The sequence below is a fragment of the Eulemur rufifrons genome, chromosome 10 (assembly GCF_041146395.1).
Source record: "Eulemur rufifrons isolate Redbay chromosome 10, OSU_ERuf_1, whole genome shotgun sequence".
Taxonomy (NCBI): Eukaryota; Metazoa; Chordata; class Mammalia; order Primates; family Lemuridae; genus Eulemur; species Eulemur rufifrons.
This window is the reverse complement of record NC_090992.1, coordinates 9,942,145-9,966,908: the sequence shown is the minus strand read 5'-3', so window position 1 is coordinate 9,966,908 and position 24,764 is coordinate 9,942,145. Positions and strand designations below refer to the sequence as shown.

General features: G+C 39.5%; 1 protein-coding gene across 1 annotated transcript in view; it reads right to left on the bottom strand.

The window, feature by feature from the left end:
* Positions 1-285: 285 nt before the first annotated feature.
* KCTD16 (potassium channel tetramerization domain containing 16) overlaps positions 286-24,764 on the bottom strand; it is a 233,515-nt gene continuing 209,036 nt past the window's right edge. Inside the window, exon 2 of the mRNA XM_069484157.1 lies at positions 286-740. Within this exon, the coding sequence (XP_069340258.1) occupies positions 286-740 (455 nt within the window). The remainder of the gene's footprint in view (positions 741-24,764) is intronic.

Genomic DNA, 24,764 nt, shown 5'->3' with positions numbered 1-24,764 from the left:
TATAGAAGATATTTAGCACATGGGACCAAGTTAACAAACAAACATACAACAAAAAAAGATTTTCTTGTATTTCCACATCCAGAAAGAAATCTACCCTGTGGATTTACATGTTAAGGTGAACTAGGTAAAGTAGGCAGTAGTGTATCGATGGACTATTGTGTTCTAACAAATATGTTATCGTTAGTTGTGATTTTTTTCCTTTAAAATACGAATTTCTTTTAGGAGGTTTATTTCAAAATGGGGACTCATTTTTTTTTTTTTCTTTTCCCACCCCCCAGCCCTCCCCTATAGATGATACTTCCGTAAGAGTTCAGATTGCCAAGGATGTTTTCTCTCGGGGAACCGGTCTGGAATTTTGATCTTTAGAAAATCCTGGATGCATTTCTCCAGCTCCTCCTCAATGGAGAGCTTTTCTTTAACGGCTTTCTTTTTGCTGCTCATGTTTGACTCCCTGGAGCCGGAAGTCAGAGTCCGGAGCAGATCGCTTTTCCGCCGCATCTCTGACTGCTGGATCAGCTGGACCGGGCCCTTCTTGATGGGACGGTCCAGAGTCTGGATGTTGGTCTGACGTGTCACAGGCCCACAGATGACTGTCTCCTGGGGAGAGCTGGCCTCCGACTGGCTGTCGCAGCTGGAGGTGGAGAGGTCGTTGCAGGATGTGCCGCTCTCCCCTTCTTTGTCACCCTTGCCGTTCTTGCAGCAGCAATCGCAGTGCGAGGATGACCACCTGGAAGGCTCACCTGCAAGGGAAGCACAGGGTCCCAGGGATTAATGCCGGCCAGCTCAGCGTGCAGCAGCAACACAGCACTTGAACACACGCACACAAGCACCACAGAACAATGCTTTTAGATGAACTGGGGTGGCACACAGCTTGGGCTGCAAAATGAGCACCCCAAAGCCAAGTCCACCAAAGGGAGGAAACAAATAATGGTACACTGTGTAAGAATAAAGATAGTATAATGCTTCAGCCCATAGGCACTGGAGTCAGGAATACCCAGCTACACCATTGATAAAACTTGTTACCTTGGCAGGTCCCTTAAATTTTCAAAGCTTCAGTTTCCTCACCTGTGGGATGAGGATAATTTCCCACAACCTAGAGTTATAGGGAGGATTTAGATACGTCAAGTGAAATTCTTAATGCCGTATGAGACACACAGGAAGCACTCAGTATATGCTCACCAATTTCCCATGGCTGATGTTGAACCTGAATCCAAAGCTCCATGTGACAGGAGTCAGACAGTATAGGAGGAGGCCACCAGAGTGGAATGACAGTGACAGTAAAGGAGGGCTGACTCTGTGCACGCTCCCATCTGACCTCTATGCGCCTCTCATCCTGATGGTCCTCATGATAATTCTACAAACTCATTTGTTCCACTTTCAGCTTATCATACAAGGAAACTGAGACTCTTCCAGGGTTTAGAAAACATGCCACCATTTGCACAACTGGGAGGTGGCAGAGAAGGGATTTCAATATAGATCTCCCAAATGCCATAACCATGGCCATTAACTATTTTATACAATTTCCTTGTCAGTAAAATCCCTGCTTCTACTTCAAAATAATGTTCAAACTTTAACTTTCCTTTGAAGTTCCTGTTTATCTCTCCCCCACTCTGAGTTATGGTTATATTTTGTAAGTACATCTACTATGCACGTATCACATCATAATATAAGTCTTTTTTACTTTATGCATCTCATCTACTAGACCATGAGCTCCTTAGTGAGCACATAGTGAAGTATCCATTGTTGTAATCCTACCAAATGGCCCAGGGAACAATGTAGAAATTCAACCAAGGACTGTATCCTGATAATAACTTTTATGTACCTAGATCCAGCCATGCCTGAAGGTAGTATTGTCAGTGGGCTTTTCAGTTATGTGATACATTAAGTTCCCTTTTATTTTTAAACCAGTGTGAGTCCCTCTCCCCGCATTCCCCTGAGTCTTGTCTCATAATACTACATTCAGCAATTCAGAGGCATAGAAGTTTTTCAGGTACACGGTTAGTGGATCCATGCACTAGAAAAATCCACCATCATGGCACAAAGCAACTTCCTAAACCTAAGTCACTGTACCCAATCTCCCACCCTGTGAACAGCCACAGTCTTCCTGGAGTCATAAATTTAATACTATTTATTGATTATATATAATGTGCTGGGCACTTCATATAGTTCTTTGCACTTAAGCCATAAAAGATAAAGGTAAACAAATTCCTTTTATGATACTGATATCAAGGATAATGTAGTATCTTTATATGTTTTGAAGGAGATTCAGTTTTAATTTATGCAGTATCTTATTCTCAAAAATAATAGGGCACATTATAACAGGATCCTACTCTATTGCCATTTCTAATATGGTCAAAATAAAGGAAACTTAGAATGGAAAGTATTAGGAAAATTATGTCCTGGCTTCTTGTATAATGCCTGTCCTTTACATCTGCAGTCCCCAGCCCCCGGGCCTCAGACTGGTACCAGTCTGTGGCCCGTTAGGAACCAGGCCATACAGCAGGAGCTGAGTGACGGGCAATTAAGCTGAGCTTCGTCTGTATCTACAGCCGCTCCCCATCACTCACATCACCGCCTGAGCTTTGCCTCCTGTCAGATCAGCTGCGGCATTAGATTCTCACAGGAATGCAAACCCTCCTGTAAACTGCGCATGCGAGGGATCTAGGTTGCAGCCCCTTATGAGAATCTAATGCCTGATGATCTGAGGTGGAGCTGAAGTGATGGTAGCGCTGGGGAGCAGCTGCACATACAGGTTATCATTAGCAGAGAGGTTAACAGTGTAGTAATACTAGAAATAAGGTGCACAGTAAATGCCAACGCATTTGAATCATCCCCAAACCATCCCCCTCCCCCATCTGTGGAAATATTGTCTTCCATGAAACCACTCCCTGGTGGCAAAAAGGTTGCGAACCGCTGCTTTGCATATTAAATGATTTAACATTTATAGCAACAATATAATTTTTTCCAGAGGGATTAAAAATAAAATTCCTACAAATCACAACTCCAGAAGCATCTCTAACTTATGCCACCTCCTAAAATGTGACTGAGTAATCATTGTATTTATATAGCCATTAAATGAAATGCAACAATCCAATTAGCCAAAAGGAGTCACAATAGCAGTAATGTTCTAGTTATCTCAGGCTATTACAAATAAATATCTTCCATGCGACAGAGAAGCTGTTCAGTATGTACCAGCTGGTGACTGAATCTATCAGCAATAGAAAATGGCTTCTGTCTGCCAGCACGGATTTGGAGAGGATTGTTTTTCACCTTCAGTAGGCAGGATCTGCTTCTGCCTCCCAAAACTTGGCAAACCCTGCGCTAATATGACTCAACTGAGAAGTGGTTCCAATGAATTGGGCTAAAGAAAAGTAATCACATCAAACCAGAGCTGATCTAGTTTGATCTTTTTTAGTAACTTCAGAAATTGAATGTTTCCAACCCATGGAAATGATAAATATTTGAGACAATGGATATGCCATTAATAATTACCCTGATCTGGTCGCTGTACATTATAGGTATCAAAACATCACTGTGTAACCCATGAATATGTACAATTATTATTTGTCAATTAAAAATTTTAATTTAATTTAATAATAAATTGAATTTAGCTTATATAAAAAGAAAGAGGAAAAGGGGAAGACAGAAAGGAGAAGGAAAAGAAATACATGCTGGGATATACCTACCTGTTACCTTAAAGCAAGATGACAAAATATTTTGGCCATAAACCCCGCTGAACTAGAAGAAAAGCAAGCCCTGTGTCTTTCTGCCCAAGAGTTGCCTTCCTCATAGCAAAGTAATTTCATTCAATGGACTTCAGAAGGAAACCTTATCCTTCTCTAAAAGCCACCATGCTATCACGTGAGGGATCTCCATTTATTCCTGCAGAGAACTGCACAAAGCCCTCCCCGCATGCCAAACCAGGAACCAGGCGCTCATGCAGCTATGTCCTCCCTGAACTGCTGGGATGGTCATGTATTTAAATGTCAGCTGGGATCCTCCAGCTTCCAGACGAATGGAAGTATTACTTTCTACTTATTCTAGGCACTATCACTACGAAAGGAAATTGAACAACTTGCTTTTAGTGTAGCCTGTCATGCTACCACATGCGTTAAGATTTTATGAGACTATTTGAATGTTTTAGTATTTTGGCAAGGTAATTCCTAAAGATGGCTTCTGGAATTTACATATGATATTCAAATCAAGGAAAAAGATTGGACTAATACAGTCCAGCTGGGGTACTGTATGAAGAGTCATTGTGAAATCTGAAAAATAATCAAACGTGACAAGATAACCACCCTGTTTCTTTTTTGGAAGCATTTTCTGCCTGACCACCTCTTCCCAACAACTTAACCACAAGCAACGAGATTTTAAATCAGAACACGGAAGTGACACGTGTGAGCTCCAGACCCCCTTGCCCGCGCATTCCCACTGCGATGTACTCGTAAGTTCTGGAAGGTGTGGAAATACCTACCAAAGGTCAGTTCTATAACTCAAAGTACTCTAGAATCCCCCCAGTTATAGCAAATAACGATCCCATAAATACCTTGATACTTCAAACTGCAACATACTTTTGCTTCCAATTTGCTGAGGTTTCAATACTGGATGGAATAATTCTCTCCATTTGGGGAGAAAATAAGTTACAATTGATTAGTCAGATGTGGGAAGCAAACCATTTCATTCCAAAAAAAGTCAGATTTATTGATATTAAAAAAACAGAAAATCTATTGCCTTTGGGGGTGGGGAAGTTATTAACTAGTAGCTAGTCCAAGAGCCTAATAGTTCTACCTTATTTTTCAATAAACCATTGCTCAATTTATGGAATATTACATTGTTTTTGGTGCCTGGCACTTAATAGAGGTTTGAAAAATGTTTGATGAATAAATGAATGAGCCAAACACATATGTTGAATTGTATTAGGTTGATAACATGGCAGAGCAGATCTCAGGCTCTAGAGTCGGGGCCCACAATTTGTCAGCTGTGGGACCTTGGATAAATAATTTCATCTCTCTGAGCTTTGGTCTCCTCATCTGAAAACTAAAGCTACTTAATAGTATTTTCTTCACAAGGCTTGTAAGAAAATTAAATATGATAATTAATGAGCTAATTAATGTAAATTTCATGGTTTGTGGCACACAATAAGCTTTCCTTCCATTCACACATATTTGTTCTACTGTAAGCCAGACACTATTCTGCATAAACAAACCAAATCAGAAGCATGCTATATACTCTGTTACGTTTCCACCAATATACTACGTAACTAACTCTTAAGTCAGGCTGAAGTAGCATAATAGGAAAGACATTGATGCTACAGCTGGATGCATTAGGAAAATGTTTACCAAGTACTTAGTAATGTCTTACCTGGCATGGGAATGGCAAGTGAAAAATACATACTGTGTCTGGCTCATTGTGTGTGAGCACAGGATGTTTTTGGAAGGAAGGAGTCTTTAGAGGGTAGTGCTTAAAATTTCACAAATGGATGAGTCCTTCGGGATGAATATTTGCTTTAAAACACATCAAGTAAACTTAAATCCAGAAATCCAGAAAAGGGAAGAATTTGTATTTTGGATTAAATGGGGAGGGGCAGGAAACTCAGTTGTCCCAAGTTCTCAAAGCATCAAATCTTCAAGCATTTCACAACTTGGAAAAACTGAGGACCAATCAAGCAAATTGTATGATTGCACCTGGCCCCCTTCCAGTACCTTCCTAACTGTGGTAGTTCTTACTGATAAAGAAGAAGTAAAACAGGAAAGATTACAGAATATTTCTCCCCTATGAAAAATTCAAGCAGAGCTGAGTGAAACATGACTTAGCAAACTCCCAAAGTGCTTATGCATTTTTAAAAGAGGCAGCTCTGCAATCTACCCACACTTCAAATTCTCCACCTGCTAATGGCTGTGAGCACAATGCACATCATTTACAGCAACAGCTGGGAAAACTGCTTTCCGCTGTCTTTTCTGTCAATGATGTAGGAGCCTGCCAGTCTGGGAGCTGGGTGGCCAGATTTAATTTATGGAGGCTGCTGAAAGACTTTCTTGGTCTCCCAGTTGAAAAGCCAGTAATGGCCAAATTGATGTTTTTATAATTCTGCTAACCCTGGAAAAGATATTGCACAGTGGAGACTGGGAATAGGCAGGCTGTGCGAGCTTCTGAGAAAAATGCATCATCCAGCTTGACAACCATCAGTTCTTGCTTGAGGTTGACCTTTTTCACTCGTGGACATTTGGCCTTGCCCAGGGCCAGCTGCAGCTCCTTGTTAACAGGTGGTGAGTGTGGGCAAGAGCAGACGGTTAAACCATCCATGCTTCTCTCAGAGCCAGTCAGGAGAACAGGGAGAATTTCACAGAAGTAATTGTTCAGACAGATAATGGAGGAGTGAAAATGCAAAAGAAGTGACACTGAAGAGACAAAGATGACTGCAGGAGGCAGCTACCACCCGTAAGTCTGGGGAAACAAGTAAAAGAGGATGCAGTTAGTAGAAGTTAAAAGCTTCGAAGTGGCATGCCGGGAAGGTGCGACCCAGACATCTGAGGAAGGCATGCTGCCCTGCTGGTGCTGGTATCTCTGAAGGAGCCTGGCTCTGAGGATTCAAAAAAAAAAAAAGGAAAAGAAAACTGGAACCACTTGCTTTGGGGGTAAATAAAAGCTGGGTTGATGCTAATAGGAGCAGCAGGGAAGCAAGGAGTCCCCCTCATCAAGTCTTACAGCCTTCCTCTAGCACCCCTTCTGATAGAACGCAACAGGAAGCCAACAGAGCAAAAGAGAGGTGCGCTTGCAGCCCCAGGGGCACGGAGCACAGAGGGGTGGGTTTGGAGCTGAAGAGGACACCTTAATTAACCAGCACACTGACCCTGCCAGGGATGCAAAAGAAATCAAAGACATTCTTGACCTGCTGGAACACGAGCTCCTCTGGAGGAATTAGGAACTGGAAAAAGAAAAGAAAACCATCGCCTCCTTTTGGTTCCTGAGTCACTGTCCTTTATTATGCCTCAGGGTTTTGTATTTGTCTTCCCTCTGCAGGCAACACTTATCCTGCCACTTCCCACCTGCTTAGCTCTTTCTCACCCTCAAGGACTTCGCTGAAATTTTACTTTCTCGAAGTAGCCTTACCTGTCTTACCCCCCACCTCAATTTAAGCTAGTCCTAACCTCCTGCCCATCGCTTTCATGACACCATAATTCTGGGTGTGTTTTCTGGGTCATTTGTTTAATGTCTGTTTTCCACAGTAGAATGCGAGGGATGCGTTTGTTTCCTTTTGAATTCTAGTGCACACTCCAGGGCACACACAGGTCAGGGAGTCACGGTGCATAGCAGTAGGTGCTCTGTGACTATCTGCATGCTCAATGAATGGGAGAGGACATGATGATATATATAGAAAGTAAAGTTTAGTTTAGAGTGTGTGTATGTCCGAGTAAGAGAGTAAACGTTCCACCCTCCCCCCGCCCAAAAAAAAAAAGATTGAAAATTCTGATCTGTAGAAGTCATTAGAATGGAAAATATTAGGCATATCACTAGATACTTAATACAAATGTGACAAAAACATGCTGACTGACAGAGATAATGGCAAAATCCACAGGGCTATTCAGGATTTTTAAAGTGTGTGTATATAAATATAAATATATATATATGTGTGTGTATATATAATATATAAATTGATCATCATTCATAGTGATTTGTCAATACAAAAATCCTTAAAAGCATTATACAACTTAAGTAAAAATTAACTTTCTTAACCATTCAACCCACAGTCTCTATTTGCATAATTTTTCTATTTGCTATTGCTCAGACGTACTCCCCCAGCTCAGGCTTCTTACCTGTTAGGTTTTAGAGCAATGCAGTGTTGCTGTAAAGCAAGAAAACCAGAATTTTGACTCCCTGGGTTACTGCCTTGCTCTTTCAAGTGTTCCTTGATGACACATTTATTCCATTTCCCAAGTCCTTTTTTTCTTTTATCTTGCTTTCTTCTTCATTTTATTTCCTCATCTTAGCCTCAGCGTTTTTTAGCTAAGATCACACATGATTACTGCTACCCCAAAAGTGCTCACGTGCCTACTTCAAGTTCTGCGGGCCTCTTGACTCCCTTTTCTACTTTGTCCTCGTCATCCTAGTGACTCCTCTTTTCATTTTTCTTCACCAGCTTTTCATAAACTACAAAGTTTCTTCCAAAGCCTGCAATTACTCTCCATTAATATCTAAGCATCTTCTGTCCCTTACCCTGGAATGTATATATAATACCTTCCCTTACTGGACGAAGGGAACAAACAAACTTTCTTTTTCTTCAGGGAACTGCTCCTTCCGTATTCCACGCTGACCTGAAGGGACTGTCAACCACAGTTCGGCCTGGCTGCAGGGGGCACACATAGCTTGCATTTGAACAGACTCCTCCCACCTCCTAACCATAGTGGGTGATGCAGGCTTGGGCACGTGACCCGGGCTGGGTGAATCCCAGTCCTCACTGGGACTGTTCTGCTGGGATATACGGGTCACATGTGCTCTGTGACATGGGCGGCTGCCGTGCTAGGTGTACGTGAGTCCACGGTAGATCTTCCAAACCACTTGGAGAGGACATTGATTCAGAGAGAAGCCCAGTGAAACAGCCAAGGCTGAGAAATAGTGAAGAGACGGAGACCTACATCTAGCAGTATCTTAAGTGGGCCCCATCCCTCGGTTTATAATTTTATAAGCCTAGAAATTTTCTTTTTGCTTAATCTAGTGTGAATTAATTTTGTGTTATAACCAGAATCTTGAACACCACATCAAATTCATATAAGTGCACTTAATATCTGTTTAATTTGATCTTTTCATCCTGGAAGCACCTATGCAATTCTAGCACTAATGTTGGTCAGTGCTTTAGGCAGCAGGCACTATTACTATTGCTAAGTTACTTTATAGATGATTTGTTTCTTCTCTGGAATGTTAACCCTTTTGCTACATTAGTCCCAAAACATTTGACTAATACTCTGAAGAGACATACTAAGTCTCTTTTGCTACCTGTTGTGCATAATGATTCCAATGGTGAATAAGGTAACTGCTATCCCTCTAAAACCAGACACTTAGCATAATAATAATAACAGGTATCATCGATTGAGAATGCCCTAAGTACCTGCCATTGTGCCCAGCACTTTACATAATCTAATCTTCACAATAATCCTATCAGGTGGATGCTACTCTTTTCTTTTCATGGAAGAGGAAACTGTACCTGAGATTGGTTAACGACCTGATCCAAAGTCGTAAGATCGACGAGTGGCAAGAATTCAAACCCAGATCCTTTTTAATACAAAGCTCTGCTTTTCTTTGTGGACATGGTATCCAATATCATGAAAATGGTCTGCAGGAGAGGTTTAAAAGTCGTAACAGGGTGAAAGCGTTAAGTATTGACTTTAAGACATGACTGTCTCAAGGATTCCAGCCTTTCCGTAACTTCTAAAAGCAACCGACTAATTGAATAACTTAAAAATCCAAGCTTTTTTAGATCTCTTGTCCTTATATTTATACATGAAATTTAAGTTCCTTTCCCCTTGCCCGTTGGAAATAACTGAAAATGACTCGAAGGGTAAAGTATCACTGGTACTCTCCCTGGTGTGTCGAATATTCCACTTCCCTCCCCCATTGTTCAGTCCTACCAGGGCTGCCTTGATAGCAGTCGGCAGTGTTTCAAGTGTGCACTTAATTAGCTCATGAAAGAAGCTTTTTGCTCATTAATCAAGATATAATATTTGCTAATACTGCTTAATGAATATTCAACAACAAACCAGTATGTGATACCTCCTCAGAAGGGGGGGGGGCGGGGGGCGGGAAGGGGGAAACCACAATGATCTATAGTTTATTGGCAAATACAAAATTATACTTCTATTGATCCTCCTGGTTAAAAAAGTCAAACGAACCCATAGCAATTGTTCCAGAGCTAGGGAACCCTGTGAATTTTATGAAAAACATGGACGAAATAGAACTGTCTTAAAACATTTATAAGTCATAACTTCCTCTGAGGGAGTCAGGGTTGACCAGAAAACCGTAAATGCATGAGAAGTGTGGCCATGAGGTGGCCAACCAGGACACTGATGCAGAGGCTCTCTGTTGGCAGGCCCAGACGACCACAGCAGTGGTTTGCAAACAGAATTGCAGAGTGTGAGACCGAGAAGAGACCCCATTTTCCTCACAGTGAGCAACCACAGCCTGGAGAGGGAAATGGGCATACCAGTAAGTAGCAGAGCCTTACTGGTTGGACCACTGTTTGGGACCACACCAGGGACACGACTGGGAAGGTGTGGAGCCACATGGGCAAAAGGTAGATACATCAAAGCCAGCTGCAGAGGATTTCATAACAGTCTATCATAGGGAAAACAAAGGAAAATCTCTCAGAAGATTCCATTGTTGAGTACAATGAATATGAGCACAGGACAGAGTTTGGAGAAAGAAGATTACTGGAATATGACTACATGTCTAATGTCCAGGGGTTGGGGGTTATGTAATAACAGTGATCTGTGTTTATTGAGCACCTATCCTATGCCAGACATGTTACTTATATCATCTCATTGAATCCTCACAACCAGTGAAGGGAGGTAGAAATAGGAATTACAATGCCTAATTCTTACCTTCTAGGTGCCAGAGAGGCTGACATTCCATCATAGAGATTTACTCGTAATCAACATCTAAAAGGCCTTATTTTTAACAGCATATATCCCTGGCAGAAGAATAAATCTCAGACATGTCAGTATGAATTAGTTTATCACAATGCTTGGGCCAGACAGAAGAGGAAGGTTGCAAACTCGCCTTAGTGAGCGATGCCTGGCAAATGGCAGCATTAAAAAAAAAAAAAAAAAAACATAACAAAAACAAGAACAAACTGATGAACAATGAGCAGCTACCATGTGTCATGTGTGCTACTAAATGCTTTATAACAATTTAATTTTCTTCTAATAACACTAAGTCAGGGTGTCTCAACCTTGGCACTACTGACATTTAGGCTGAATAATTTCTTGTGGGGCTGTCCCATGCATTGTAGGATACCTAGCAGCATCCCTGGCCTCCATCCACTCATGGCCAGCAGAACCTCCCTCAGTGAAGGCAAATACGAATGTCTACAGATACTGCCAAATGTACACTGAGGGGTAAAATCACCTCCAGTTGAGAACCATTGATTTGAGATAAATATTCCTGTTTTATTGGTGAAGAAACCGAATTTCAAAAATGTTATTAATTTGCCCTAGGTCACAAAGCTAGTAGAAGGACAAAACAGGCTTTGACTTTTGGTAGATCTGACTTCAAGATTAATGCCTTCTGTCACTATGCTATGATCCGCCAGTGAAGTGCTGCCTTCTTGACAAGAGCTTATCAGGCAAACACCCAACCATTCCATTTATAAGTTCCAAAATAAGCCCAGTGAAAGGAGATGAAGGAAATTGAGTTGTCCTTTCACTTTTCATGAAATGGAAAGAACTTATCATTTTCATTTTCGCCAGGCTATCATCAGATGATAATGGAATAGAAAGACTTACAGAATTTAGCAGCTCTGCCAAAACATGTATCTCTGCCCATTAGCCACTAATTAATTACTATTCTTTTAATTAGGATTTCAAAATGGGACGAAGGTGAAGCTAACCAAAGGTTTTACCCATATAGTCACAGGCTAAATTAATATTATGTAGTAATAATAATAGGCAACATTGAGTGTTTATTACATGTCAGGTGTTGTCCTAAGCACTTTCCTTGCAGAAGCTCATTTGAGATTTACAACATCCATATGAATTAGGCTCCACTGTCCCTCACATTTTTCAGAAATGCAAACTAAGGCATAGAGAGGTTAAGCAACTAACCCACAGTCTTTAAGAGACAGAGCCATGATGCAGACTGCTGTCTGAATGCAGAATTCCCTTTGGGAAGCAGACAGTAAAGCCCAATGGTTCAGAGCTTGGGCTTTGAACCAAAGACACAGAGATGGACCACAGCTCTGGTGGCCATTTGTAGTTTCTTTGTTGGAAAACATTGGAAATAATACTTCTCTGGTAGAAGAATGAGAATTGAATGATATGATTTGCCCAATCTCTGAAGTAGGCAACCTAGGAAGAAGAAGAGGCTGTGTGGGGGTGAGGATGAAGGTAATGAGTTCCATTTGGAAATTATGGAGGGCCTGTAGAATACTCAAGCTGGTTAATTCTGGTCTCTCTTCTTATAAACAGTATCTGAAATTCCCTTTCTCCACGCTTCTCTTGTAATTCCACAAAGATCCCTTTGTTTCAATAATTCTGAGTGACGTGCACACGTTCACACAATTATGCAGAGCAGCATGGTGCAAAACAGAAAATTGACCTCAGCAAAATAAATGCAGGATACCTTACATTCTTGCAAGAAACTTACTTCTACTCTTGTGCTAATTTTGATTTTCATTAGACTGTAAGTTATAAGTTCCTGGAAAGTAAGTTCCCATTTAAAAGAGAGTCCCTGGCTGAAAATTATGTCCCTTTCACTTTGACAAAGATTTGAAAAGAGCCATGACTTGACAGATGATGAGAAATTATGGCAACTGGAATTCATAAAACACTTAACATATTAAAAAACCATTTCCATTCACTGCACCTCATTTAATCCTCACATTCATTCACTCAGCACTCAACTAATATTTGGTTTCTCTGACTGACACTCTCTAGGCAATGGGTACACAGGGAGATTATATTCTAATAAGAAACATAAACAATATGCAAGTAAAAGATAATAAAATTTCAGGTAGTGAGGGCTGCAAAGAAAATAAAACAAGATAATACTGTGGAGTGAGTTGAAGTGAGAGGGTTACAGGCAATGGTTAGGGCATTCAGATGACACCTCCAGGTGATGTTTTAGCTGGGACTAATATCCAAAAGAAGCCAACCTATGAAGATCATATAGAAGTCATTGCAGGTAAAAGGAACGGCAGATGCAAAGGTCCTGTGGTAGGAATAAGATGACATATGTAAGGAACGGAAAGAAGACCTGCATGGATCGCAGTCTGCATGGATTCTGAGTGTGGTCAGAAAGGAGGAAGGGTAAAAGATGAAATTGCAGAGGGAGACAGGAGCTAATTCACACAGGTCCTCAAAGACTACAGTTGGAAGTTAGACTTTTAAACCAGGGCAATAAGAAGAATGGTTTGATCAGGGGAATTACATGATTTAACTTATGTCAAGTACAAGCTTACTCCAGCTGCTGTCTAGAGAATAGATTATAGGTGAACAAGAATGGAGGCAGGGGGACCCATTAGGGGCCCCTTACAGATGTCAAGGCAAGAGATAATGGTGAGTTCTAGGAGTGAAGATGGAGAAGGCGGACTTTCTGACATAGATTTCCTTATTCCTGTTTTATAGATGAGGAAAGTAGGCTCATGGAGTAGCCATCCCAATAAATCGATTGTTCCAATCTTCAACAAAGATCAGTTTGTCAGAAGATGCTCCCACTGCCTCCAGCTCCTGTATATCCTGTATACAGAACACTTACTTGGTTAGTCCTTCTGCTGATCTGCACCTGCTGGGGTTGTTTGATTGACTCCACAAACTAGAGCCTGGAGTTTAATTCTACAATCAGGAATCATTACATTGTTTGTAAACAATGACAGACTATGATAAATATGCATTCTGGTTAATTACTGCCTTTCCATGTGCCGTCTTCACTTTCTCATTTCCATCATCCTGTCACAGCCTAATACCTGATTGTGCGTTCTCTGCAACAGGGAGAGAAAAAATAGCTGCAAACACATTGAAATGCAAGAAGACAGCCCTGTACCCTGACGGGTTCTTGGGAACGGGAGGCAAACCTGAAGTTCACACACTGTTAAAAACTAACCGGTTTTCCGTGTGTTCAGCTTGGTATCATTCCTTTGCTTTGTACATTAGTTTTTTATTCAAGGGACAGAATTTCTAAAAGATTTCTATTACAGCCCAGCCCCAGAAGCTGAATTAGTAAGCAAACAATGAACAAAGTTCCATTAGAGTCTAAGACATTGAGCTTTTCTTTTTTTTTTTTTCCACTTTTTTTTTTTTTTTTTTAAACAGCAGGACCAAAGAGTAGTTAGTAAACATTCTAGGATGAGGTTCCTTTATCTACAGAATAGCAGCCTCTGCAACAGAAATCTTAGAGCAGAGAAAGCCTCCATATGGCTTATTAAATCCCAACAATTCACATATGGTACAGCACAGGTGCTATGTAAACCAAGCAGCAGTACAGGAGAAAGGTGGTTTCTCGTGGTGGGGAAGAGCACAGGCTGCCATGTCAGAAAAAATCTCAGTATGAATCGCTCCCTGCTACTTTGCACGTGGGTCACTTGAGCGAGTTACAGAACCTCAGTTTCCTCCCCTGTCACACGGGGGGATTAGCACCTGCCCCTTGAGGCTGAGAAGCAAATACAAAGTGCTCTCTCTGCTTGGGGACTGGTCTCCGAGAACCACTCAAATAAACATATTTGTCATTGTTCTTACCAGTTCTTCTTATGACTGTTACTAAGCTGATAGTTTCTTATGGATTTTTTCTTATCCTGGTTCGCTCATATAAAGAGAATTGAATTCATATGTACAACATGAACTTTTTTCCCCCCATCGATGGGCTCGGCTTTCTCTTATGGTACCCCCTCTTCCAAATGGAAGTTCTGACCACCCCGTGTGTGAGGAGCTGGCTGGCCTGGATTTCTGGGTGCAGTGAAGGCCTTGAGCAAATGCACCCCTGTTACACGAGTGGGCAGCTCAGCTACACCAGTCTTGATGCCAGACCAGCATCCCAGGCCAGATCTGGTACCAAGTTGTACAACCTTGGCCGAATTCCTAAAATCCACATAATGTTCTCATCCCTAATTGTGACAATATTCTTGCATATTTATTTCTGATTTTAGCAAAAAACTCCTTGCCCTAGAGTAAAGAAGAGAGACCAATAGAAGGAGTTTCCTTCTCAAAGTTCAGCTATCCATGAAAGAGCTTTATATATGGATCCCAGGTCTTAACCATAGAAACCGTAATGACATAAAAAAAGGTGCTGATTCCAATTAGGAACCTAACCTCAAACTTTAGCATTGTTTCTATGAGAAAATATCTTCCAAATTTGATGTTTATATAATTGCAGAAATTTAGCCCATTCATAATTTGAGCACCTGCTTAAAAAGTTGGCTGTAAGAAGAATCAACATTCTGTGCATATTGTCAGGGGCAGAAAATAGAGTAGTGTTAGTAATAACAAGCAGATAGTCTCCTAGAAAACACAGACTTGATTTATACCATGTCCATGTGACAAAAACAAACAAATATGAAGTTTACATGGGTGTTTATTTCTGGTTCTACGCATGCTTTGATTTTACGAAAGATATGGAAGATCTTGCATAAACTAGTTACTGAAATAAAAGGGCTAACGATTGACAGGATGGGTAGCTTCCTGAATTCAGAGTTATGCAGCAAAATAACACACAGCATAAGGATTTGAGATAACCTCAGCATTAATGTACCCATCTGTGTGCTTAGAGTCTACTTGATTAACTGTTGATTTCTCCAGCAGGGCCAGAACAATAGTTAGAACAATGCTGTGTCAACTTTCTCATCAAAAGAAATTGGAGAGGTCAATCCTCCTTCATTCCCTCCCTTGTTTCATCCCCATCTGCTGTATTTACAGACTCTGACTGGCTCAGTGGTACACTGATACCCTGGCCATGAGGTCACTTAGAGTCCAAGGGGACCACCTCTGAGACTTTAGAGAAATTAAATCTTACAAAGGGTTAGTCCATCATTTCAATCTCAGTCTCAGATTAAGACCGGCCTAAAACCAGTAGATTAGGCAGCTTCCATAGGACATGATGCTGGAATTTTATGGAGACAGCCCCCTTCCCCACCAAAAAAAAAAAAAATGCTTCTTTTGCTAGCAAGTCAAGAATTCTACCGTGATGAAAATAACACAACTAACAACAATGAATTTAATGCTTAATAGTTTATTAGTGGATTTTATTAGCCATAATGACGTTTTATGTTTTATCCGATGAATGGTTTCTTCTTCCATTTGCCAAATTAATAAGTTGAGATTCATGTTATCAGAATTAAGGAGCTTTTCTGAGGTCTCACAGTTAATGTGGACTCAAACTAGGGGCTTCTGATACTAAATCCCCTTACCATTTCCGTTAAGGCATTTTTGTCTTCGAGGCTCTGCTATAAAAATCCTTATAGAGCATAAAGACTTCTTCAATGGTAAGAAGACACTGAAAACTTACCATGAAACAGCTGCTTTCCAGCATCAAGATGAAAGGAAGACTACAGGCATGGGATATACTCGTATTTCAGATCCCTTTTGACAGGCGGAGAGGTAGTCAGACTAGGAAGGCTATGCAGGCTGGTTGGGTGACTTCAGCAGGGGACTCTGAGGTGTCCAAGGCAACCAGGGGCACAGGGAACCTGGGCACCACCTCAGAGAGGAGGGAGATGGGCGCCTGATGGTGAGGGGAGGAGGCAGAGACAAATGATTGCCCTTTACAATCTGCCAAGGATCAATTCTCATTACAGACCCTTGTCCCAACAATGGACAAAGATGTTGCAGATAGCTCTCTCTGCAGGGAACAAAGGGCTTATCAGGACCAAGCTGCTGCTCTGTACATTTCAGATACATTCTTCACTTTGTACCAGGTATCTTTCTAGTGTCGCCAATTTGTGGCAGCAACAGACTGAATGATTTTTACCAGCCAACTCCTCTATGTCACGTGTGAGTAGTGAGAGATGCTGAGGGTAGCCTGTACTGTTTCTCAAATAACAGGCTGTAAACCACCTGGAGCTTCAGAGAAAAGAAGTGTGATTCTCTACTGATGTCCGCACACACACGAAGAGGGCCGAGGGAGTTCTTCCCTGTACTCTTGGTGTGCTGTCTCTGTCTTTTCTTTCTCTCAGCCTTTATGCTCAATCTTCACAGTGATGAAAGATGATTCTATTTTGGTACAGATTTGGTGGGTGATTTGGCAAACAACCAAGGTCAACCGGTCATTTTCAAAAGCTCAAAGTGGATATCCCAAAATAATCCTTATATCTTTAAACCTGGATACTCTGCTTTTCTCTAGCAGTGCTTTTTCTGTCCTCTTTCCCTTTCTCTCCCCTCCCACTTCTCTCACTCTCCCCCTTCATCTCTCTCTCTCTCTCTCTCTGTATTAACACTAATTAGCCATATATTCTGTGTGATTCACATTCCCTTTCTCCCTTCCTCTGCCAGGAACAAAGATTATTGTATCAATAGACAAACTGCCACCTTTGAGTCTGTGTTCCATTTAAGTTTCATTCTGGTCCTTAATTCACCAATCCCATTCCTTAAAATGGATGAAATTTCACACAGTATATTCAAACACAGATTATCCTGAAAATATGCCACATATTCAACTCAGAATTATCCTAGATCCAATGCTCCTTAATACCAAAGTACCTCTTAGAGGGTGAAAAGAATATATTTTTTTTTAAAAAAAATGTGTGTAGTGGGGTATATTTGTGCTCATTTTGACCAATGAGAAAATATTTAAGACCAGCTAAAGGCTTACATAGGAGAGAAGAGAGTAGTGCCAAGGAAAACAGATCAGGAGATATTAAGATGCTGTTACTAGCACAGTTTCGCTCCTAAGTATAACATCTTTCCCTCGCTCCCTCCCTCCTGAATATTCAGCCTGCTAAGGGAGATGTCTGAGGTCTTTCTTGCAGTTAATGAGTAAGGATGCTCAAGAGAAGTTTCTCAGAATACCTGCTTCTGAGCCAGAGTGCTCAACTGATGAAACCCCAGTTCCAAATTGCCTAGGGAAATGCAATGCATTCATGTTCCAAGTACAAAGTCCCTCAAACTCACTTTGAAAGTTTGTTTAAATAAATCAAATTGAAAGACTTAATTATGAAATCTCAGAGCTGGTCATGAGGATAATAAAATGCCTGGGTTTCTGTTTCAATAGAAGTGTTAATATTTTAGCAGTTCCTAACTGCCTATGTTCTATTTCACAATTCATGATTAAAGTTTGATTTTAATAGAGCTTCCCCCCCAACCCCCTCCAAAAAAAAAGTGAGACTTGTGTTTCAGTCCCTTGTTAGAGCACTGGTTTGTCCTTTATAACATGTAATTAATGTCCCTCTCTTAGCCACTATCTCTTGGTGGGGCAGAATAATCAGCACAGTGAAAACTGAGCCCTAGGGGGTGACTGGGTCCATACAACACACACACACACACACACACACACACTCACACACACACACACATATCACCGTTTGGCCTCTCCTCTGTCCTTCTGTGCCATCTATCCCAGGGATAAGTTTGAGAATAAAAATAATTTAAAGAAATTGACTACCTTGCTTCAAAAATAATCTGCTCTCTCCTTTAATTGGGAATCCTGCTTGAGATTTCTGCAGAATTGAGGAGTGAGAGGAAGTAGGTTAAGTTGTTCTGAGAGACTTTAAAGCTACTGCAGTTGAGATGAAAAAATACATAAAGTGTAATAGATTCTAAAAATTCCTAAATAGAATATTTTTAACAACTTCATTAAATTATAATTTATATACAAGAAGAGCTGCACATTTAATGTATACAATTTGATGAGTGGGAACATGTAGCGTACACCTATGGTCCCATTACCATAATCAAGGTAAGAAACATGTTCACCACCCCCAAAGGTTTCTTTGCTGTTTTGCTGTTGTTTGTTCATTTTTTGTATTAAGAACACTTAATATGAGATCTACCCTCTTAATAAAATTTTAAGTGCACAATAACATATTGTTAACTATAGGCACTATGTTGGTTCAGCAGATTTCTTCTAGAAGTTATTCACCTTACACAACTGAAACTTTGTACCCATTGAGAAACAATTCCCCACTTCCACCTCCCTCCAATACCTGGAAACCACCATTCTATTCTCTGCTTCTATGAATTTGACTATTTGAGTTATCTCACCATTTATCATCTTTTGTTCTTTTGATAATGGTCATCCTAACAGATGTGAGGTGATATCTCATTGAGGTTTTGTTTTGCATTTCCCTGATGGTTAGCGATCTTGAACACCTTTTCATATAACTGTTGGCTATTTGTATGTCTTCTCTAGAGAAATATCTATTCAGTTCTTTTGCCCATTCTTAAATCTAGTTATTAATTCTCTTGCTGCTTTGTTATAGGAGTTTCTTATATAATTTGGATACTAACCCCTTATCAGATAAATGGTTTACAAATATTATCTCCCATTCTGTACATTGCCTTTTCACTCTGTTGATTGTTTCCTTTGCTGTGCAGAAGCTTCTTAGTTTGATGCCATCCCAATCATCTATTTTTGCTTTTGTTTCCTGTGTTTTCAGTGTCATACCCAAGAAAGCATCACCAAGACCAACATCAAGAAGCTTTTCCTTACATCTTCTTAGAAGGTTTACAATTTCAGGTCTTACGTTTAAGTCTTTAATCTACTTTGAGTTGATTTTTGTCTATGGTGTAAAATATGGGTCTAATTTCATTCTTTTGCAGGTAGATATACAATTTTCCCAGTACCATTTCTTGAAGAGACTATCTTTTTCCTCATTGTATATTCTTGGTAACCTGTCCCAGGTCAGTTGACCATATATGCATGGGTTTATTTCTGGGCTTTCTATTCTTTTCCATTGGTCTGTAGATGCATCCTTATGCCAGTATCATACTATTTTAATTACGATAGTTCTATAATAAATTTTGAAATCAGAAAATGTGATGCCCCAAACTTTGTTCTTTTACAAGATCACTTTGGCTACTTTGGGTCTTTTGTGGGTTCATGTGAATTTTAGGATTTTCTTTTTCTGTTTGGATTGTTTCCAGATTTGGCAATTGTATATAAAGTTCCTATGAACATTCTTATTAAAAATGTCATTGGGATTTTGATGGGGACAGATTGAAACTGTAGAAAGCTTTGGGTAGTATGGACATTGTAACAATATTAAGTCTTCCAATCCATGAACGCTAACTATCTTTTTGTTTGTGTCTTCTTTATTTCTTTCATCAATGTTTTATTGTATCCAGTGTACAAATATTTCACTTCTTTGGTTAAATTTATTACTTTGGTTAAATTTAGTCTTGAAAAAGCAAACCTCTGCTGTCTTAGAGAAATAGCTTCTAACTAAACTTAACTTCTTTAAATGTATATGTATATATAGATATTCATTGTAAGAAAATCAGAAAAGTCAGATAAGAGCAATGAAAAAACTTAAAACCACCTTTAATTCTATCACAAAGTGATAACTATTTTTATTATTTTTGTGTGAATTCTTCCAGACTTTTTATCATAATCTTTCTACAACCATAAAGATGAATCTATGACATTATTTTGAGCAGCGTCATGGTGGTTTACTGGTTGTACCGAAAGTTTATCTTATTTCAAACCAAGATGAGTTGCTTGGCATCTATTGGGATCTAATGTGATACAATAAAAGCCATTAGGAAGAAGTGATTTCTCATTTTTTCCTAAGGGTGGAGCATTAAGAACAGGAGATTTGATTAAGAGAATATGGAGACAAATCAAAATCTTTAATCCAGGGCTCAGCCTTTGGAATCATGATTTAATCTAAAACAGGAAGAGCTGTCATTTGAAAAATATGCTTGCTCTTGTCTCTGATGCTGTTTTAATGCAACTGCTGATAAGAATCCACTCCTCACAATACCAGAGCCAGGCCAAGCATATTTTAAAGTGGCAGGTCTAATTTCCAACTTCAGCCTCAGTGTTATGAATATAAATCATCACCCAGAGAAGTAAACACCCTGTACAGGTCCTGGTCAGTAACTCATTCTTCTCAATAAACTTTCCAAAGACAAAAACTTAGTCTCCAGAAATTCACTGAAATAACGAGGGGGAGGTGAAGACTCACCTCCGAGGAGAAAACGATTCACACAGGTAGAGTTCAACACTGGGCCCAGTACAAAGAAAGAAAATATAAATTTATAACAAATTGGCCATTCTCCTTGCCTTATGTTAAAACCAGACCCTTGTAAGAATCTTTAGATCTGCTATCTACAAGTTATACAGTGATTATCAGGTGAATACTCATTTTGGGGGGAAGGGGTAATTCTAGGCAAAGAGAACAGTATTTGCAAAGAGACCACAGCGTCACAAGGGTAGTGAATTTTAGTAACTACAAGTAGTTTGGTATGGCTGAAGCATGGATGATTCATGTGCTTGTTAGAGGACATCAAAATACAGAGATGGAGAAGTAGACAGGAACCAGATTAGATCGTAAAGGGTCTTCTAATCATTGGTTCTCAAACACTGAAATTACCTGTGGAGTTTTAAAAATACTGATGCCTCGTCCTACCTTTAGAGCTTCTAATTTAATTGCTCTAGTGTATAATTTGAGCTTCAGAACTGTTAAAAGCACACTAGATAATTCCAATGCAGAGCAAAGTTTAGGAATCACTCTTCTGAGCCATTATAAGAAGCATGGACTTCATCTAAGGATAATAAAAAAAGTACAAGATCATTATTTTTAAAGCTTGGATGTGTCACATTTAGATTTGTGTTTTTAAAAGACCCCTCTACAGGATTTGGAGGAAATGACAGATGTGTCAGCATTGTTTTCAATCACTTCAAATACCCACATAAAAAAATCAACCAACTAGCAAAAGCAAAACCCACAGTCAACATTTATGATAAAATTAGTGGACAAGGTATCCACACAAATACTAAATACAAGCATAAAACAAATCACTTATAGTATAAGATCTATATTACAATGGCATCTGTATGGAAAGAAAAAAGTAGCAAAGTGGAAGCTAATACACTTGAGAACAGGACAGCCCCAACAGCCAACAGGTGTGTACTGGGAAGCATAGGAAGCCAATTTAGGACCCGAGGCACAATCTGGGAGAATCACCATCCCCCCCACCATTCTAAGCTGAATGGATTGGAGTAGTCTAGCCCCATAAACCTTTAATATTGCCCTACTGGGACTCTTGTCTAAGATGGGGCCGCATGTCAAGAAAAACTGCTGGGAGTAAAATAAAAATCGAACAAGACAGGAAGAACATAATGAGAGAAAAAGAAGGACCAGGCCAAAATGAGGAAGGGGAACACAGCCAGGAAATCTAAGCAAACAAGCAACTATGTTTTTGAACATTATACCAAAACAGCAGAAGGGGAAATTCTGTGAAATTAAAAAAAAAAAAATTCCTGAACCCCACCTCATTCTAAAAGTTCTGGAAAGATAATCACATATAAATAAGCAACATAAAACTGTTAAGTTCAAATTCTATACAAAGCTATAATAAGAAAAGAGAGACTAAGTGACAGAGTAACAATTTCCATACAAAGACATAATAAGGAAAAGAGAAAAAGGAGCAGAATAACGGCACTTACAGACAATGAATTCATGCCAGAATGACAGGCACATAAAAGAGATTAAAACTGCAGTCCACTGTTTCAAAATGAATTCAAATACATTAAGAATTGATACAAAACACTGAAGAATAACATAAATTGGAATTAGAAAAGACTCAGAATTTAGATGACAGTGTTTATGGAAGAATTATAAATAAAAGGATAAATAATTTAAGATATGAAGACTAAACGAGAAGAAACACAAGAGTACGCAAACATAAAAGAGATGTCTTAACAGAAATAAAAGGTAAAAAGGGATAATTTTGAAAATAAATAAGCTAAGAGATCAAAAGCTTTCTGAAGAAAGTGACAGCCAAATATGGAAAGTAGACCAAAAAAAAAAAAATTCAACATACAGAGAATAGGAGTCCTTGAAGAAGAAAACTGAGGCAAAGGAATAGAGCAAATGCTAAAAACAAGAAAAATTTAATTGTATCATATATAAGTGTATGTATGTATCTAATATAACACACAATATATGTAATAGAATACTATTCAATAATGTGTAGTATTATGTATTATATACTATAATGTATAGTATTATATTACATATATCAGTATTGTTTATGATGTATAGTATGATATTACATGTATCAGTATAGTTTATTATATATAGTGTATTATATATTTTCAGGACTATGTTTATATATAGGCACACACATATATGAAATTACATATTGAAAGAGCACACCATGGAGATCAGAACATCGATCCAGAATGGGCAGCACCAATATATTGCCAGTAAAATTACTAGACATTAAGGGGGAAGAGAGAATAAGGCTTATTAGGGAAAGAATATTAAATTATCATGAGACTTTTTGATAACAAGAGTTTATGCCAGAAGAAAAGGCAGTATCATATTTAAAAATAGTCAAAGAAAGAAAGTTTAAGCCAAGGACTTTATATCTAGCAAAACTCACATGTATAAATGGGACAAACTGTAAGAAGTAAGGGCTTCTTCTTTTATTTTTAACTACTTTCCTGAGGTATGATTGACATCCAAAAAGCTGTGCATATTTAATGGACACTACTTGATGAATTTAGCTGAAAAGCTTTGTGGGAAATCTATGCTGGAACAAGATTTAGCTAACCCAAGTGACTAGAGAGCTATTGGGATAAGGGTTTGTGATGAGCATTAACTACATATTTATCTGAAATGGTGATTGAGCACTGAGAACCATAATTTTTGATGTGGAAGAAAGGAAGTCAAAGGTAACACAGAAGAGTTTAAGTAAAGACTTTGTAGTTTTTCATTTGAAAAACTTGCCAGGAAGGGCAAGCCAAAAAGAACAGGGGCTACCACTCCTACCCCAAGTATCCATTCCTAAAATGGGAGTGTCGCTCTGGAAAGAGCCCCACAGATCTACCTGAGGGAACTGAATTTATGTGGAACAGAGAGTGGAGAACTCCATGCCTGAGACTGTTGTCAAAAACAATGGAGATCTTCGTGGAGAGCGACTAAGAAGAGGCTGGAAGTGGGCATGCAAGCAAAATTGCAGAGCAGCCAGGAGCTTAACACAGAGAACCAAGAAAAGAGACAGTCAAGAAGAGCCCTCCTGAGATCACAGTCAACTCTGGTGGTCACAATGCTGTGGCCTGTGCCAAGAAGCACCCATTCAGGAGCAATCAGAGAAAAACCTGGGACAGAATTTAAAGCGTTTCCAAAGCTTCACTCAGACACATTAACAAAGGCTGAAGCCTCACTGGCACAAATGGCTTAAACACAACTTTCTGACACAACACTGAAAGAACTATATGTTACTTTGATCCCGCAAAAACTCCTAGGAAGCCAGACTTAAAAATGTTACAGTCATTACTGGAAGTTTGGAAGGCTGTGTGCCTACTCACGGCTGTGCCCTTTCAGTAGCAATCAGACAAGGAACCTCCAAGTTACTAATCCCTGGATCAATATGGGATAAAACAAAGCAAAACAAAACTATAAATTCCATAAACTGGGACAACAGCCTTCGAATCACTCACAAATGAAATTGTAAATGGTTAAAATCTAACTGTATAATGTGGCTTAAGCACAACATTTAACCAGCAAATGGCTTAAGCCAACCCAAGGGTTACCCTTAGCTTGCCAGGCTAAAAGATAAAAACAAGGTAGGTGGATTGGGTATAAGTAGGAGACATCAGAAGCTGCACACAGTTTAAGAAATAAACTTTATAGAATTAGCTGTCTGGTCACTAAACAAATAAACAAACGACAAAGCAAAGAGAAACAACAATCTTTAGGGAGAGAGTGGACCAGTATCCACACTTGCAACAATATATTATCTAAAATATCCAGGCCTCAACAAAATATTATGAGGTTTTCAAAGAAATAGGGAAGTGTGATCTATGCATAAGAAAAAAAGTAAGCAATAGGAAATGCCTTTGAAGGGGCCCAAGCAGTGGACTTAGCAGACAAAGACTTCAAAGCTGCTATTTTAAACATG